Source organism: Topomyia yanbarensis, chromosome 3 (genome assembly GCF_030247195.1).
Source record: "Topomyia yanbarensis strain Yona2022 chromosome 3, ASM3024719v1, whole genome shotgun sequence".
Taxonomy (NCBI): domain Eukaryota; kingdom Metazoa; phylum Arthropoda; class Insecta; order Diptera; family Culicidae; genus Topomyia; species Topomyia yanbarensis.
This window is the reverse complement of record NC_080672.1, coordinates 85217973-85235881: the sequence shown is the minus strand read 5'-3', so window position 1 is coordinate 85235881 and position 17909 is coordinate 85217973. Positions and strand designations below refer to the sequence as shown.

At 35.5% G+C, this 17909-nt stretch overlaps 1 protein-coding gene across 3 annotated transcripts in view; it reads right to left on the bottom strand.

The window, feature by feature from the left end:
• The window catches only part of LOC131691057 (keratin, type I cytoskeletal 10-like), a 65625-nt gene that overhangs the window by 24885 nt on the left and 22831 nt on the right, over positions 1-17909 (bottom strand). For all 3 annotated transcript variants that reach the window (XM_058977217.1, XM_058977214.1, XM_058977215.1), the window contains 2 exons: positions 9157-9376; positions 8943-9082 (listed from right to left, as the gene is read on the bottom strand). In XM_058977217.1, the coding sequence (XP_058833200.1) occupies positions 8943-9082; positions 9157-9376 (360 nt within the window). The remainder of the gene's footprint in view (positions 1-8942; positions 9083-9156; positions 9377-17909) is intronic.

Genomic DNA, 17909 nt, shown 5'->3' with positions numbered 1-17909 from the left:
AAAACTATTGATTTTCAACGGCCAACAATTTCTCCTTCAATATAAAACTCATTACCAAAAAGCTGAAAACATTTCCATTTTCACGCATCGGCAGACCCCCTGCGCATTGTAAATGTACAAAACTACTGATTTTCAACGGCCAACAACTTCTCCTTCAATATAAAACTCATTACTAAAAAGTTGAAAATATTTTAATTTTGACGCATCAGCGAATTGTAAATATACAAAACTATAGATTTTCAATGGCCAACAACTTTCCTTTCAACGATACTATGTGACCGCTAACATTTTGCTTGCAGTCCTTTCCTATAGCAAGCGAAAAACGAACTGCCGCACATTCCAATCTTGCAAATATGAGCCATGAATGTCGTTCACTACATTCATTTTGAGCCGCTGCTATGAAATTTATTTGCAACAGTTCCAACGCAACGGATGATGCAAGTAAAACACACGAGCCATCCACATACATTCGCAACAGCTAGCGAACGAAACCCAACTAAGGAAGCAAGCCGAATAACCGAACTTTCACGAACATGTAACAGGCACGATCAGCAGCACGGACGTTTTTGCTTTTCTCTCGTCCGTTTACTTGCACAGCAGCCGAAGTCAAACTAGCATCGGTGCCAGTGATGCCACAAGTACAGATTTATCTAGAATGGTACAGATTTTTGAAGTGTTTCTGGTACAGATTCTGTACGGTAGAGATTACAGATTTTTGTGAAAAAGTACAGATTGGTACAGATTTTTTATATGACAGCAAGGTTATGTAATTTAACACTGTGATGTATCCCAGTAAATAGCAGGTAAACGTAGAGTTAGGCCGCTGACAGAGTGATGGCGAGAAGATGAAGTGGAGCTGACTGAGCTTGAACTGATAAATAAATAAATAAATAAACTGAAGCTGACATTAGAAAGCGATGTGCGAGAAACCTGCTTCCAGCAAAATCATCCCTTTTCCCCCTTTCAGAGTGAAAACCGAGCGGATCTACTCGGAGTGTCTACGTATACTTTGGCATGCTCCATTTGATTTGCTGCAAGCAGGTTTCTCGCGTCGTCATGTATGGTAATGCTCAGCTTCTCGCCGCCATTCTATCAGCGGTATTAGGTTACAAACAAAGTAGCGGCGAGCTGATATTGACATTACCCAGTCAATCTGATCCATAATTCTAACTGGTTTCTTGCAAAATTCCAGTTTAAATAAAACAACCGATTCCGAGTTCTGGTCTGGTTTCCTCGAATAAAAAATCAGTATAAGAAAAATGATTTTTTTAAAACAAGTTTGTTATTGTTTGAGTACAGAATCCGGTACAGATTTTTCTAGAGAAGAGTACAGATAGAAAAGATTTTTCAACTCCCGGTACAGATTTAATTGTGGCAACACTGATCGGTGCTGCCGTATTGGTTTTTTCCCGAACTTTCGCATTAAAATGAAATTCGAAATGACTTCTTCCAGCCTTGGTGGTGGGAAACAAAACTGCTGTGTGGCGGCATTCACGCACACCAAAGAGATTACATTCATTGAACGACATTCAAACGTACACCAACCATGAAATTCGTCTATGACTTTCCTGCTCGGGCAGCAGCGTGAAAGTTTGTAAGCTTATGACGTTCATAAAAAAAAGTCACGTTTCCAGCCCGTATAATTTTAAACACTTACAGCGTTGTTAATTTTGATGATTTTTTATTGAGCGATGCAGACAATACCAGATTAAAAATTGCCAGCAACTTTATTTTAGTCTTTCAATAGCGTACTTTTTGAAAAATTTGTAAAATTGTGAAAATTTAAATTGTGCTTACAAAGCATTGCATACATTGTGTTAATTAGTGATGGATTTTCAAAGTTCAACCATCAATTGATTCAGATAATTTCGAAATGTTAAATAATGAATTGTTAGCATATTCATTTACGTGTTGTACAGCATCGAACAATTTTTAAAATTGTAAACAATTGTAACCAGTCAGGATAACAATGCACAGTGGTCCAAAATGCAAATTTAGCAGGAATTTTAACTTTTTGCTAAAATTAAATGACTTAGCCTTACAACATGTTTGGCAAAGTTTTGTTCTTTTTATTATTCTTTTTATTTTATTCGATGCTAGAGTGGTTCTAAATTTAGCAATATTTAAAATAGAACTTTTTAACGGTTTGAGATAGAGCTTTACTGTTTTCGATGAAATTGTAGAGCAACACATTTTAAACAAATTTGCTAAAGACATGCAAGCTCTAGCTTTTATACTTTCTATTGCATGAGAAATTCAAATGTAAGCTTTAGGATGTTCCTTTAAAAACGGTTTTATTTCTATAACTTTTGAAGTTTTTATTTTACGCTAAAGTACCCTTTGGACAACTTGAAGATTATTTTAAGTCGCATAATTTGCTTTAAAACACCAACTACTAAACTTTTTTCGTTTTAAAGTTATAGAAACTTTTATATAAAAATATAACTTTTTCAAATATAACTATCTTCGATTCGGGCACTGAACATTAAATACCGTTGCTTTCATATGAAATAGCATGCTTAGTAGTATAGATCACCAAAAATGGCAAATACGATATATTTTTATATATTGCAATATTTAATCAAAAAATAGTTTATTTTTAATAAAAAGTATATATAACTTTCTAACAAGTGAAGCTAGAGGTTCAATATATTAAGACAAATTGTTCTCCTTCAAAATATCTGAAAGTATTTCAAAAGTGATCTTAATGAAAAATCAAAACTGCAAAAGTTATACAAAGAAAACCATTTTTTTTAAGAAACACCATAAATTTTTTTGGTGAATTTCTTGTAAAATGAAAAGTACACGACATAGAGTTTCAGTGTCTTCGACAAAGTTTTTTTAAAATTTCATTTCGTTCAATTTTCTGGAAGACAGCGAAACTCTATCTTGAAACATTAAAAAGTTAATTTTCTGATTTTAAAAAAATTAGAACCACCCTACCCACTATTTAAAATAATAGAAAAGTATTGTAAAGTGCAATATTTTATCATGAAAACGAAACTACATTTTTTATATTGTTCACCGTGAAAGTTATTTAAACACAAATTTTTAATATAACTTTCTCAGTTTTCATTTTTTTCCACCCTATCCATCAGATGTTTTCCAGAGTTTATGAAGACGAACATTTTCTTCTAATACAACAAAACTCTAGCTTTTTTTGTTCAGAAGATATAAGCACTTAATATATCAAAAATAGATTTTTTTAAATCAATTTTGTGAAATTTTAAAAAATATCGTGTTCGCCATTTTTTGCGCAAATATAACTCTAGTCATGACCCTCTATTTATGGTTCAAAAAGAATTATCTTTTGTTTGCCCCAAATGAGTGATATGTATTGTTATTCCAAAAAAAACCCGTTTTTGGCGAAAAAGTGCTCATAATTTTTCAACGGAAATAGTTAGATATATGGTGCCATGAAACAAATTATTCGCCTTGAAACAATCTTAAAGTTGTCTGAAATTATCAGTTTTAAATGAATACAACAAAAGTTATTTGAATAAAACTGTATTTCTAAGAAACACCCTAAGCTCCGACTTTAAATTTGTTGCAAAATAAAAAGTATGATAGATAGAGTTTACATGTCTTCAGCAAACTTTTCCAAAATTTGTCGTTCTACAACTTCGCTGAAGGTCGTTTGGCTCTAGATAGAATGATTAAAAAGTTATTTTTTTGATCTTGGTAAAATTAGAACCACCCTAACTGTTGTTTTAACAAAAAGAGGGAGTTCATAAACTACGAAAACTTCTCCAAAGACTGTTAACTAAGTTGTTTAGTTTTAGTAAAATCTCAAAATTCCTCCTAAATTTGGATAACTGTGCAATGGTGCACTGGGTGGAAATATACCTATTTTTGGATACTCTCTCCGTAGAATGTATTCGTTTTCGCAACATTTCTCACCACAGTCCACTATGTGCGTTCATGTTTTTCATTATTTTTTTTTTGTTTAAACTTGTTAACATGAACGCTTATGTTTGTTTAACTAGGTTGGAAACATTTTGTTACATGTTGTAAATAAAAATGTACGGCTTTGGTAGACTAGAACTCTCCTTTTGCCGCCGAAAACCAGTGCTGAATTTGCTATTCATAAAATGACAACGATGGCGGCGGTATAGGATTGCCACCTCTGGAGAGGCTTTGACCCGGAGATTTTCACTGACCCGGGGGTGGATTTTGAGTGGAACTAGACGGAAATTGGAATTAAAGCGATTGCTCGGCACCGGTTTAATCTGGTGTAGTATTTCACTTCCCCGACTAAGTGCCAATATAAAAGCACCAGCTACTCTCGCTGTGGAGGATGAGTCGAACTAGCATTGCTCTCCTCCATAACTAACAGGAAAAGGAGAGCAAAGGAGGCAGCGGCATCACTATGTGGTGTCGGTTATTCATCACCAGAGGTCGCAACAAATGGGCAAAACTCACCTCCCTAGCCAACAGTTAAGGGACGCTGCAGGAGTAGCAACAACACGGGAAGAACTCGTTTGGTGTTAACCTGGTCAGTTGAATTAGAACAAATCTGCCATACCTTGGTGCAACTGGTGATAAGCATCACTAACAGTGAAGTGATTTGGTAAAATTGCAGCAAAACGACTTTTTTACACCATTTTGAGCGACTTAGTGGGATGCTACAATTCAATTGTAGCATATAGCGAAATATTACTTTTCTTAATTTGTAGTAAATTTGATTTGTTTTTCATATTCATTGCTTTGTGAAAGAAATCGGCAATATTTGGTGAACTCATCTTCGCCACCTTGAAACGAAGTGTTAGTCGGGCAAAATAAATCTGAACCCGAGTAAAAGTTAACTTCGACTTCATAAACATTTTGTAATGAATCAATTTAAAAAAAAATGAAATTATTCTTCTTCTCACCAAACCCGGAGAAATTGATGTAAAACCCGGAGGTCCGGAGATCGCTCCCGAAAACCAAAGTCTCCGTGTCAAACCCGGAGGGGTGGCAATCCTACGGCGGTAGCAGACGGGGTTTGTTTTGGTTGTGCGATGAAGCAACCGGAAGATCGATTCTAACCTCGAAACCGAGACGTCGCGCGTCGAAAGACTTCCGACCGATGGTTCTCCTGCTGGAACATAGCAGAACGCGAGTGAAAAAACAAGCCCGCGAGATCACCGGTATACATAAATCCCCGCGAAAGTGCCAGCCAGTCGAAAGTGCGGATCAAATCGACCCGACTATCCGCCAACAGCAGCAACCAGCAAAGAAGAGATTAGTACCGGTTAGTTAAATTTAGTTTGTTTCCTATGAGTTTTCTTTGTGACTACGAAAATCCGGAATGCTCGGTAGAGGCGTCTTGGCCACCCCCTAAAATAAGGGTCCGCCGGGCAGAACCCAAGTAGTGGTTAACCCACTACCTACATAGGGCTACCAACCGTCTTTATTTTTAGGGACATATACTTAAATTCGATGATTTTGGGGTGCGTTTATAATTTTACTTCAAATGTCCTTAAAAAATTAGTAAAATTTATTATGCAATGCGGGATACCACGCTATAACCAATTGACCTTATATTTTTCACAGTTCTTTGGGACCCTCAAAGTACATAAAAAGCGCTGTCCTGAATAAAAAAATATTGCAAATCTTTTCTAAAAACCATTCACCAACAACATTTAACTCAAAAGGAAGGAAAATTTATTAGTTTTGGTCAAGATTCAAAAGACTGGATGTTTGTTGCCTCGAATCAAAACTCGTCGAATGTAAACAAAGTTCATTCTGTAGTGTCAAACTGGCGCCCAGGTGGCGAAAACGTTGCAGTTGAACGGAGAAATTAAGCGTTGCCAGAAAGTTTAAAGGTAATGTTTTAGAAAATTTCCGGCAAGCATCTTGTCCCCTTCAGTGACATCTTTCTAAGATGTGCCTATGTGATGCGGCTTAGGCGCATAACCGAGTCCCAGTAATCGAAGCGGTACAAAGCGGCGCCAGTGCTGTAGTTGCGGTTAGTCACGATTAGTCGGCGATTAACCCGCCCCTGGAACCGAAATTTTTTTTGGCCGAAAAAAATATTTCAATGACATTATCATTGTGGAAGGCAAATTGTGAATTATTGTATGACCACTATTTGTGTATATGACTTGAATGTTAGTAAAAAGTTTATTATTAAGACTAACACCATTGGGGCTTTGGTATGCCTGTTGGTGTATAAGACTAATAAAACTGGACTATGTGATAAAGCAAATTAAATGGTCCCTATGCTCGTAAGAAACATCCAGATAATTGGAATTTTGCGAATCTATCCAAACTCATAGGGTGCTCTCAGACTCTCTGGCGCTAGTATGCTATTCCCATAGATCGCATGGCGCTTGTCTGATATTCCCATAGTTCGCAGCGCACTCTCAAACTCAGTCTGATATTCTCATCGTGCTCAGATTCTCTCGTGTGCCAGTATGATATTCCCATAGCTCGTAGGGCACTTTCAAACTCACTAGGGCGCTAGTCTGATATTCTCATAGCCCACAGGGCGCTCACAAATTCTATGGGGCGCAAGTATGATATTCTCATATCTCGCAGGGCGCTCTCAGATTCTTTCGAGCGCCAGCATGATATTCCGAATAGCTCGCAAGGCACTCTCCACTAGGGGGCTAATCCAATATTCTTATTGTTCGCTGAGTGCGTTAAGACTCTTTAGGACGCTAGTAACGTATGCGGAATAAAATTTGGACAAAATTCAAAAGGCAATTTTTTTTGTAGAAAACCCTTTATTAAATGTTCTCTCTATATGAAGACATTTGTCAGCTTTTTAACTTAATGAAGAAAAAAATTTGCGCTCATTCGAGAAGCTTTACGACAGTTTGCAGGAACTTTTTGCAAAGAAGTCGAAAAAATTGATGTTGGCATATTTTTAATTTCTTTCTTAATTTTGATTATCATTTTTGTTAGTTTTAGGTCGAAAATTAAGAGCATTTACTCTCTGCTTCAAATTATCTCCGAAAAACCTCATTTGGACGCAGTTGTGGTACATTTGTAGGGATATTAGCCTTTTGTACAAAATATATACCATAATCCTTCAATGCGCCAAAACTTTTTTTGGCATAATAGCTAAGTGCCAGACAGGGCGTTCGCTGCCATTTTGTTCACATGGTATCTCCTAGTGGGTCGAAATTAACACTGGATATTTGAAATAAGTGTGCCTAGAGTATGACGTTTAGTATGGTGCCTTGCGCAGGGTTGCATTTTTGTTTTAATGCTGGAAGCGTTGTCCAAATTTCATTCCGCATACGTTATGATATTCCCATAGCTCGAAGAGCGCTTCCATGCTCGCTGGGGCGCTAGTATGATGTTCTCATAGCCCGCAGGGCGCTCTCAAGCTCTCTAGGGCGCTAGTATGACTCTATGGGGCTCTAGTATAATATTCACATAGCTCGCAGGGCGCTCTTAAACTCTCTAGAGTAGTCTGATATTCTCATAGCTCGCAGGGCACTCTCCGATTCACTGTGGCGCTAGTGTGATATTCACATAGCTCGCGGAGCGCAAAAGAAGATTAAAGTGATCCAAAAATTCTTATTTCATAGAGTGCGTAAATACATCAAATGTTTAACTGGGGAGCTAGAGGCTATTCTATCTAAACTCATAGGGCACTTTTAGACTCTCTGAGGTACATACAGTGTATCTCTCTGGGGCCCCAGCATGATTTTTTAAGCTCACGAAGCGGTATGGGGATAGTGTACCTTAACTCGCTTTCAGACTCTCTGGGGTGCCAGTATGAATATTTACGCTCACGGTTGTAGGAAATCTAACCAAACTTACAAGGCGCTTTCAACCGCTTTGAGTATTTTTGGGGCGCAACAATTTTACAAAACATTCGAGTATAACCCCCTTTTTATGTGATATAGTTTTGAGAAAACACAAAAATTATTTTCAACACGAGGTTTATTTATTATTGATTAAATCGTAACCTTGTATCAAATTTTTGTTATGAGCATTTTGATTTAAAATGGCGTTTAGAATCATATTCAAAAAGAAAATTGTATTTTTGACTGCAAATAGTATAAATTATAAAAATTTGTTAATAGTTGTTGCTAGGAAAACTTTTTTTATTGAAAGCTTCTCCATGATCCAAATACACTGAAAAAGTTTCTTTTTCGTCTTTAAAACGATAAACATTATATCATTGACATTTTATGATGGGGTAACGCGAATAACTTTTAAAAAGGGCATAATTACACGAATTAATTGTTCTTGTAGGAGAAAAAATCAAAATATCTCGAAAACTATCGCATTTTGGAAGATGTTTGTGAAATGCTTTGATTTCAAATGATACTTAAAATCATATTCTGTAATAAAATTACAGTTTTGTAGGTCAATTGGTATGAAATCTAAAAACATGTATTAAGTTATTGTTAGAAAAACTTTTTTACCGATAAGTTCTGCATCATGCAATTGCATTCAAAATGTTTTTTTCCTCCATTAATAAATGTTTTTTTTGCAATTTAAATTTTTAATATAAATTTTTGTTTTTGTAAAAAATGACAACATTTTTTTCAGTGTATATTTTTTTCGTATAAAAGTATTCATTCCCTGTAACTCGTTCTCAGGTAGTTTTACTGTATAAAATAGAGTAATCGACCAACAATTTTTAGAAATTAATGCACGTAGAAACGTGTACTCCCTTTTGAAAAATTGTTCTTGAATCAAACTATTGAAATTGCCAGAAAAAATCAAGGAGATTAACAAACTGAACAAAACTGCCAAGTTTCTTTCGAATCGACGATGGTCATATTTTGCGGTCGGTCGGTTTCTCGTGGAATTCCTCATATATGACTGCTACAGCATTCACACTGGCTTGGATACACCTGTGGATTGCACTATTGCAGCAAGCGCGAAATGTTCGCTGTAGTTGGAAACTATTTGCCTAAGGGAGCCTGCATGCTATAAGAATGCAATTCCAACCAACTCGACTATCTGTTTAAATACCGAACATAGCAACTCACCGGATAATATCCTCCTGCTTGCGGATAATAGCCTCCCTGAGGGTAGTACCCTCCAGCTCCTGGGTAGCCTGCTCCTCCTCCTCCTGGATAATACCCTCGGTTACCGTAGTACGGCTTTCCAAATAGTCCAAGATCAAAGACTGCATAAATTAAATAGAAAATCCTCTTCATTACACAGCATTTTCGCAGCTTTCATTTCGCATTAAAAGCTTACTCCGTTCACTGGGAGCTCCCGCGTAGTAGCTGCTCCTTAAAGCCCGGGCTGCATCGTTTCGGGTTCCGTCGCCGACCTTGATGGAATCTGTTGCTCCCGATGCGGAACCCTCCTGAGCCGGTTGAAATAATCGACCGCCTCGGTCGCCAGCGAATGCTTGTCCAATGGGCTGTTGACAGTGCGTCACGTTCAACGCTACCACGCAGATCAGCAGCAGTACCTAGTGTGGATGATAGGAAAAGAGGTAGGACAATTAACGTGGACTATCGATCCTAGAACCATTAATAGCTCTAGTCGGGGGTTGTTGGGGCGGGTAATTGAATACAGTCACGCTATGCACTAGGAGTGAATGACATCGTTACTCACATTCGGTGACATATTAGATATGAAACTTGAACCCATTAACGTTCTTGTTGGTGATAAACAAAAACACGTTTATATTTACAGTGCTGAAACTCTTGCAAGTTTTACGCACAAAAAGTAGTAGGCCGGTCGTAAAAATTATGCGCCTACAATTTTTTTTAAAGTCAATTTGTTGTCCAATCAGAATATTATTCAGCAGTTCTTTGAAGAGATTTAGAAATAAGCCGTAAATGAAAGATTCAGCAACTTACATCAAAAAATAAAAGGGGGCTATTCTGACTCCTGAAAAATAATTAATTTGTACTTATCCATTTAATTTTAATAATAATAATCATACTTTTTATTTTGCCTAATAAGCATATTTAGTTTGCGCTCCAGACTACACCTAACAAAGTGTTTTGTGTTTACTGACCGACCCTAACAGTATCAAGGGAAAATAGTTTTGGGTGAAAGTCGGGGATGAAAGGGTTAACTTGTTGGTAAACTCTTTCGTTTTTCGACTGGGTATTAATGCCATTCGAAGCCGGCTGATTAAAGCAATTGATAGAGACTGATAGTTGATGATTGACTAATTAAGATTATTGTGGAGATTCGCAAAGTTGATCGCCACTGGTTAATTGGGGGGAAAAGTAGAACAATTGATGAGTTTGACCTTCTAGTTCCATAGACTTCCAAGATCCATTTGCGTAGTGCGTCGCTGTTGTGCTATCTTATGACAAGCGCCATTTAGCACATTTCGAGAAAAACGATTTTTAAAGTTTGAGATTGAATATCTTGAAACTTATAAATGGTATAAACAATTCAAAGAAGACAATTGATGCTTCTATCTTTTTTGTATTAATCTCTCAAATATTGCGAAGATCGGTTGACTATGTTGCGAGTTTTTTCTATGACTGTAAACAAAAGTCGCAATCACACGTGTCATAGACGTGTATTGATGACAAAATTTGTATGACGTGTCATAATCGTGCATAGAAAATTTTCCATAGAAAAAAATCATCAATTTTTAATTTTTATTCATATCTTTGGCTTCAGTTGATCTATAAACAATTAGGGAGATGCATTTTGAAGGAAATGAGTCAGGGAATCTAGAAAAAAAAATAGTTATTTTTGGTGACAGTGTTGCCAAATACACTATATTTCCAGTTTAAAAAATAAACTGTGTTTTTTACTTTTTACACAAAAAATTTCTAAAACTTCAATATAACTTGAGCAAATTCCTAGATACAGTGATTTCTTCTGTACGATATATTTATTGGGTTGGTTTTTTTCCACTTAAGTTGCCATAACAAACAATCAAAACGTTCCCGAATTTCCAAATTTCGAGAAATATCGTTGATTAATCTTTTAAAGAAATCCTGAATCTTTGGTGCAGTTTGTATGAGGAGAAAAACATTATCCTGATAAAATAAAGTGAACGTAAAAATGTGGATATTAGACTGCCCAGAAAAATGATGAATTTTTGAAAACTCAATCAGCACACCCTTGAGTCGATTTCTAGTCCCACCAGGAGTACTTGCTCCAAATTTGAAGCAAATCGGACAAGTCTAGCTACCGGACCAACGTGCCTGAAGTTTGTATGGGATTTTTCGACAATTTACATGGAGAAAACGCATTATCTCGCATTTTCGCCGGCACTGGAATCATCGTCTCATTACTGAGGGTGAAAATAAGAGAGATAATTTAACTATCGACAACTTTGTCGAAGACTGCTAGTCAATCCGGCTTTGTCAAAAGAAGCTATTAAACTTTTAGCGATGTATTATTTGAGTCTGTTTTTCATGGGGCCTAGCAGTGTATGGTTGTGCATTAGTACTCGATTCTCACGAACTATACATTTTTGTGAAGTTGGAGCTCTTATTCTAATAACTGTTCTCATCAGCTGTTAGAATAAGAGCTCCCAGAATTGCGCTCGCGGGAGATCACTATGCAAAGGATAACAACTGGTAATGACTAGTTTAACATCACACATTACATTGTCCCGAGCCGAATTTTATGTACAGATGAAAATAAAATCTTCGCAATTAAAAACAGATGAATCACATGGAACTAATTGTTTACTTAAACCTAGACTTGCACTGAAATGTATTTCCAAATTTTTTTTTGTTTGGCAGCACAGCCGACATTCGTGTCATTATCTACATTTAGGCGATCGCCCAGGCCTCTGAGACAATTTCACCGATATTTAATAATGAACCCATCATTTGAATGTGGTCGCACTTAATATTTGTCGATAGCTATATTTGTTAATATCCTTTTGTATGCTACGAAGCTGGTGCAACCACCGGTCCGATCGGACTAAACTGTTTGCTGTTATGATGCTGATTTAAAAAAAAATATTTTGTTTCGTTCTTAAATAGACAATGTTTGTAAAACCAGAAGAATGAACTTTGTTCTGTTTCAGAAGCAAACCCTTTCCTAACATGAAAAGCGCTTTCTATAGGTAGGATGGTTTTCTCACATCTTTCAGTTAATTAGTTTTAATTACCCTTGAGTTGTAAAGTAGTTAGTGTTATTGAGGAGATTTTTGTTAATTATCTCAAAATAAGTTTATGTTTGTTAAATCTTTCGTGAAATTTTGTATACTTTCCAAATCTGTAATAAGTTTTGATGTAGGCGTTCATTTGATAAAGTTATAACATATTTATCGAATGAATATTCGTCAAATCGTTGTAAACGTCACGAAAGAATGTGTCTATTAAGATTTTCGAGGAATGCACTAAAAATCGATCAAAATTGTTAAATTTTAAATAAAAAGCTTTGTCAAGGTTACTTAAACTCATAAGCTGAAAAATGTGAAGGTACTACCCAATGGGAAAGTTTCTCACTCACCTTTCCAATGGACTTAAAAGATTTGAAATACAAAGTATACTTTTTGAGTTAGAGGTATTTTAAAGAAAATATGTTTTTAATACAAAAAGATCAATAACTTTGTAACAGTTGAGATTTGATGGTATGTGTAGTACGATTTTTTTCCTCTAAATATCACAGTCAATAACCCCTCGAGAGGTTCTTAACGTATAACGATATAAGAATTAATCATTTATCAGGTCTTTTCTTTTATTGAGTTGTGTGTTGCTCAGTGAAATTATCGCAAGAATTGTGGAATTTGCATAGAGATGATATAGTTACTAATAATTGCGACAAGTACTTGCGTGATTCCAGTCGCATAAAGTTCTTTCTGTTTAGCGTCGGAAGCGCCATCTGTGCCCATTACTAGCGAAACAGTAACCACAAATCCTCCAATACACGCCAACAACATTATATGGTTTGATGAGTATTTACTGTAAACACACTATAAAAACGCTTTTAATCCACCTAACAGTGTGATGGGACATTTCTTATAACTCTTATCACTCTCTTCGGATATTATATCGTTTGAGAACATTTAGAACTTGATGCTTCGCGATGTTTTTGATAACACATACTACATGGGATAGTGGCAGGACTCAGAGAATCGCTCAAATCAGCATAGGACAACATCAGTGCTAGAAATCTCAAACCAAATCAATAGGAAAGCGAAAAAATGGCCCATAAAATAGACATACCATCGAATTATTGTTAATGCTCTGTTAATAAAATATCTAAATTGTGGTGGGAAAACAGAATTTTCCTATAAAGGTTATTTATTAATCATTCGCATGTATGAAAAAAGCCTTATGTTTACATTTGGGAGTATCGCCCTTTTCACAAAAAAGCGTTGAAATGAAATCGCAGCTCCTGATATCACGCTATCTCTGAAGTGCATGCGTGCATAGTTCCAAATTTTACTTCGACATCGACTTTTTCTAAAGGTGACTTGCCAGTAGTATCCTTGATTTGAATTATTATCGCTAATCCTAATGCCAAAGAACAAATAAAAACCTCTCGAAAACGAACCGTTTGGGAAAATCATCATCATTACTGAAATTTTCATTTTCACGAAACTTTTCGATAACCTTCCGTCACTTGCGTTAATGCACTGGGTGCACAGTGCTCTGAAAATCTAGCGAAATCGTCTTAGGGCACCAGCGGGTCTAATTCAGAGCTATCTGCGCGGCGAGTTAAATCTGTAAAGAATACTAAAAATTAATTTCTATTCCATAATTTTCAGTTCAGCAATTCGAGAGATCGTGCTCACCGCAAGCCATAAAAAATTGACTACGTTGTTAAGCGATGGTCACTATTTATTAAAAATCACGGTTAAATAAAAAATTAAACTATTAAAATATTTCAAATAGTTTATAATTTTCACAAACATATTAGGAAAAATTGTTTAATAAGCTTTCGTAATATTGTGTAGGAAAAAAGCTGAAAACTTCAGTATTTTTCTATCTGCAACATATAAACCCTTAAGTATACCAATTAATTGGTATACGAATTGGAATAGGTTCGCCAAATTTTGGAAGAAGTCTATAAAATAACCCCTTGACAGCTACCTAAAAATTGTTGTAGTTCGATGCAATAAAAAATCATATTTGGCAATTCATATTTGGCTGATACAATTGGGGTGTCAATGTATTATAATAGATATTCAGCATTCGAAGAAGTTTCTTGTGAGCGAGTGTAGAACGACTTTGTTTCTACTTACTTGAAGTCAGCGGCGTAGCCAGAAATTCGGTTTGGTGGGGGTTTGGTGAAAATCGATCTTACTGTCCAAACGGCATAATTCCGAAACCATAAATTTTAAAGTTTTAAAATTATGCAGAATTAATTTCCAGAAAATAGTAACAAGGTTCGTGTCTTTAGCGAATTTGTTGAGACTTTATTGTAGTCATGAATATTAACCTGAGAAAATTCACCATAAATACTTCTTGGACGATATACCGTCAAAATTATTTTATCAAATGATGCGCTGTTTAAAGTTTATAAAACTCATTGAAGATACTAAACCTCCGAAATTGGCGGTTTCAAAATGATGCTATCTTGACCTTAAATTACTGTTTTTAAACATTTGACCTATACATATAATTGGTCATACAACAAAAATCAAATGCTCATCAAAATTGATCAGAACCTGCTAGAGTCGAATGGAAATCGTCATTTTTCATAAATTTCTCTCTACATTCGGAAAGTGTTATCCTCGTTATTAATCATATTACGTCTTCGTCTCAACTCGACGCATTCCCAAAATATAAACCTGTTTTAATCCACCTAGTGGTGCAATTGTGCTTTTCTCATTTGTCCAGACTACGATTCCATGGCTGGTTATCTTCATTACAATGGTGGAAATGAATATTACATGTTCAGTACGATTTGCACATACATACAATGGATCGACAGCCACGATCTTGAGATACTATGTGATATTGAAACATCGCTTGAAACCAGCGGCGGATCATGGAGAAAGATCCGGGAGGTCCAGGTCTTGCCGAAAATTTTCAACTTGTTAAGAAATTTGAAACTAGTTTTAATTTTAAAGTAGCAAACCCTCACTGCATACCCCCCCTCGGGCCGGTATAATTGAAGATTTTTAGAGTGATTGCATAACCTTTCTATATGAGAAAGGCAAAAATGTACCAAAGTCTAAAAAAGTCAATTTTCGTCAAACATCTCAATGTTTCATGCATTTTAAATTCATTTGGCATCAAAAATACAAATTTGATTTTGAATTTTTTTCATTTCAGTTTATATGGGAATTTGCTGCGTGATTGCACTCTTCAACTCGTAACCCCGGAACCGGAAGTCCAATCAATAAAAAAATTCAATTGCAGCCGATGGGAAGGTTGTATCTTTCATTTGAGACTAACTTTGTGCAAATCGGTCCAGCCATCTCTGAGAAACAGAGGTCACATTTTTTCCACATACACACATAGACACACATACATACACACACACAGACATTTTCCGATCTCGACGAACTTTAGAGTGAATGAGAAAGGCAAAAACATTTTTAGCAAATGTTGAAAGTTATGCATTTTTTTGGTGAGCAGTTCTATGTTTCATAGACATTAAATCAATTTTAAATTCGCTTCCTATTAAATAAAGACCCTTATTACAGTACATTTCTACAAAAACGAGCTCAATTTGAAAATAAATCTGAGGATTATGATTGATTACAGAACTCTGGAATTTTCTATTGGAATGTTTTCAGGCAGGAATTTGATATTGATGCAATTGGACAACTGTGAAATCAAAACCAATAGATCAGTTACATATCAGGACCCCATTCCGACAATTTATCAAACGTCCTCATGATGTCTACAACAACAGGTTATCAATCTACGGATCAGATAATTGTTATTGTAATATTGAATTAAATCAGTCAGAATCAATAGATTTTCAACTTCAATCCAATTTTTTTTGTTGGGTGTGGTGGAGGGGGGGGGGGGGGTGTTGTATGGTGGTAAACCCCAAAACCTTCTCGTGGCTACGCCGTTGCTTGTAGTTATTTATTTCGCTTTTCATTTTCCGATATTTTTCAGATCGATCCGATGGTTATAACTTAGAAAAATTGCAGTCAGAAGGTTCGTACAAATGAACATTTTTGCACTGATAAGTTATCAAGTTCCTTCCAGACAACTTGGAAGTGTTCGGTGATTATTTCTAGCGGTTGTAGATAGAAAAATGAAATACAAAATTCGTTTTATTGAAATAATGTTTGGCTTATTTCAATGGATTATTACAATATTGAACAATAAATAGGCGACAAAGAGTAATCCACAAACAACAAGCCATAACTTTTAAAGTATTCAAAATAGATATTTGAAGTATTCAGTAAAGTTATTCGTAAAAGTAAGAGCTACACATTTGCTGAAGGCATCATTTCGATATACTCACTCCCAAGAAAATTTGTGAAAATATCTCACTCATAGGGGGATTAATCAGCAAAAGCACAATACCAAAAGAAAGGGCATATTGCCTCCATTAAATTCTCCGAAGATACTATTGACCTAGAATAAGCCGTTTTGGCGTTAATAATAGATTACATGTTTTTGGTCATATTTCTGGCAATGGGAAATGATGAAAATCTTTCGTCCGCATTTAATGTTAAATATCTCTATTGATAATAGTCCGATTTCAACAATCTATAGCTTGTTCGAAAGGTATTCGTTAAAGCTGTCTAAAAATATATAAATTGTTGATCTATATTGTCAATTTCGGCAGATAATTCAAAAAAACTGCAAAAAACGCCATTTTTACACATTCAAACATTCATATCTTGGAAACTAAACATCAGAATCAAAAACAAATTAATAGCGTTCATACTGTTTTTTAGTTCTTTCATTTAAAATTGGTTTGGATAAGATCGGTTCAGCCATTGCTGAGAAACACGAATGAGAATTTGTCCGTTACATACACACACACACACACAGACACACACACACACACAGACATTGTCCCAAATCGTCGAGCTGAGTCGATTGGTATATAAGACTCGGCCCTCCGGGCCTCGGAAAAAATCTTGAAAGTTTGAGCGAATTCTATACATTTCTTTTATAAGAAATGTAAAAATGTGCATAAGTAAGTTTACATTATATTCTTCAAATTGGTCTAAATAGGATATTAAATGATGCTTGAATATGACAAAATCATTATTATGTAGTCTTACAGTTAACATTTATGAATTGTGCATTGCAAATTTTTTTTTTTTTTCAAAAAAACTGGAACCTTTATTGAAAAACTACAAGGGACAACCCTATGGAGTTGTACGAACTGTACGTGAAATATTTAATTTCTTATTACATTAAAATTAACAATTAATCAAAAATATTCCTTTCTACAGTTCGCTTCACGCATAACCAATCAACATTGAATGGTACATATTAAATCAAACCGTCTTGCTCATCAGGTCATTTTATTCATAATGGGTGATCGAATCCGATTAAACTTATTTAAGAAGATCTGAAGAAAGCAGACAGAAAACTGCGATCAAAAACTGAACTAATAGGGTGATGAGCCTATTTTAGCACCATGAGCTTATTTTTTCTCACCTGCTTTAGCCAAATCGATAGTGTCATTATCTCATATGCTTGGTTCGAAACCAAGGGGTACGAAATAGGGTCACAATAGGCTCTACTGCCATAATAGGCACATCACCCTATCTGGAACAGTTTTAAATCTTTGTGGAACATTCACAGCCTTGAAAAAATTGTAAAAGATTTTCGATTGTGTGCGGTAAAAACACACCGATGCTGAAAAATCATGTTTTAGACAATATAGTCACAATTCATGTATAGAATAAGCTTTATAGTTTTATTTTGCCAATGTTGTAATAGTCCAAAGTACACATATAAATGTGGCGAATGCAGTGGTCTTAATCATATATCGAAGCAAAAGATATACAAGAATCGAAAATAATTTTATATATGGACTTAGATGCGCTTTTTACAACGGTATTTTGAGTAACAGTTTATTCATCATAAATAGGCTTTTTAGTATGTATGTTTTAGTAGTGGGATAGGTTGAGC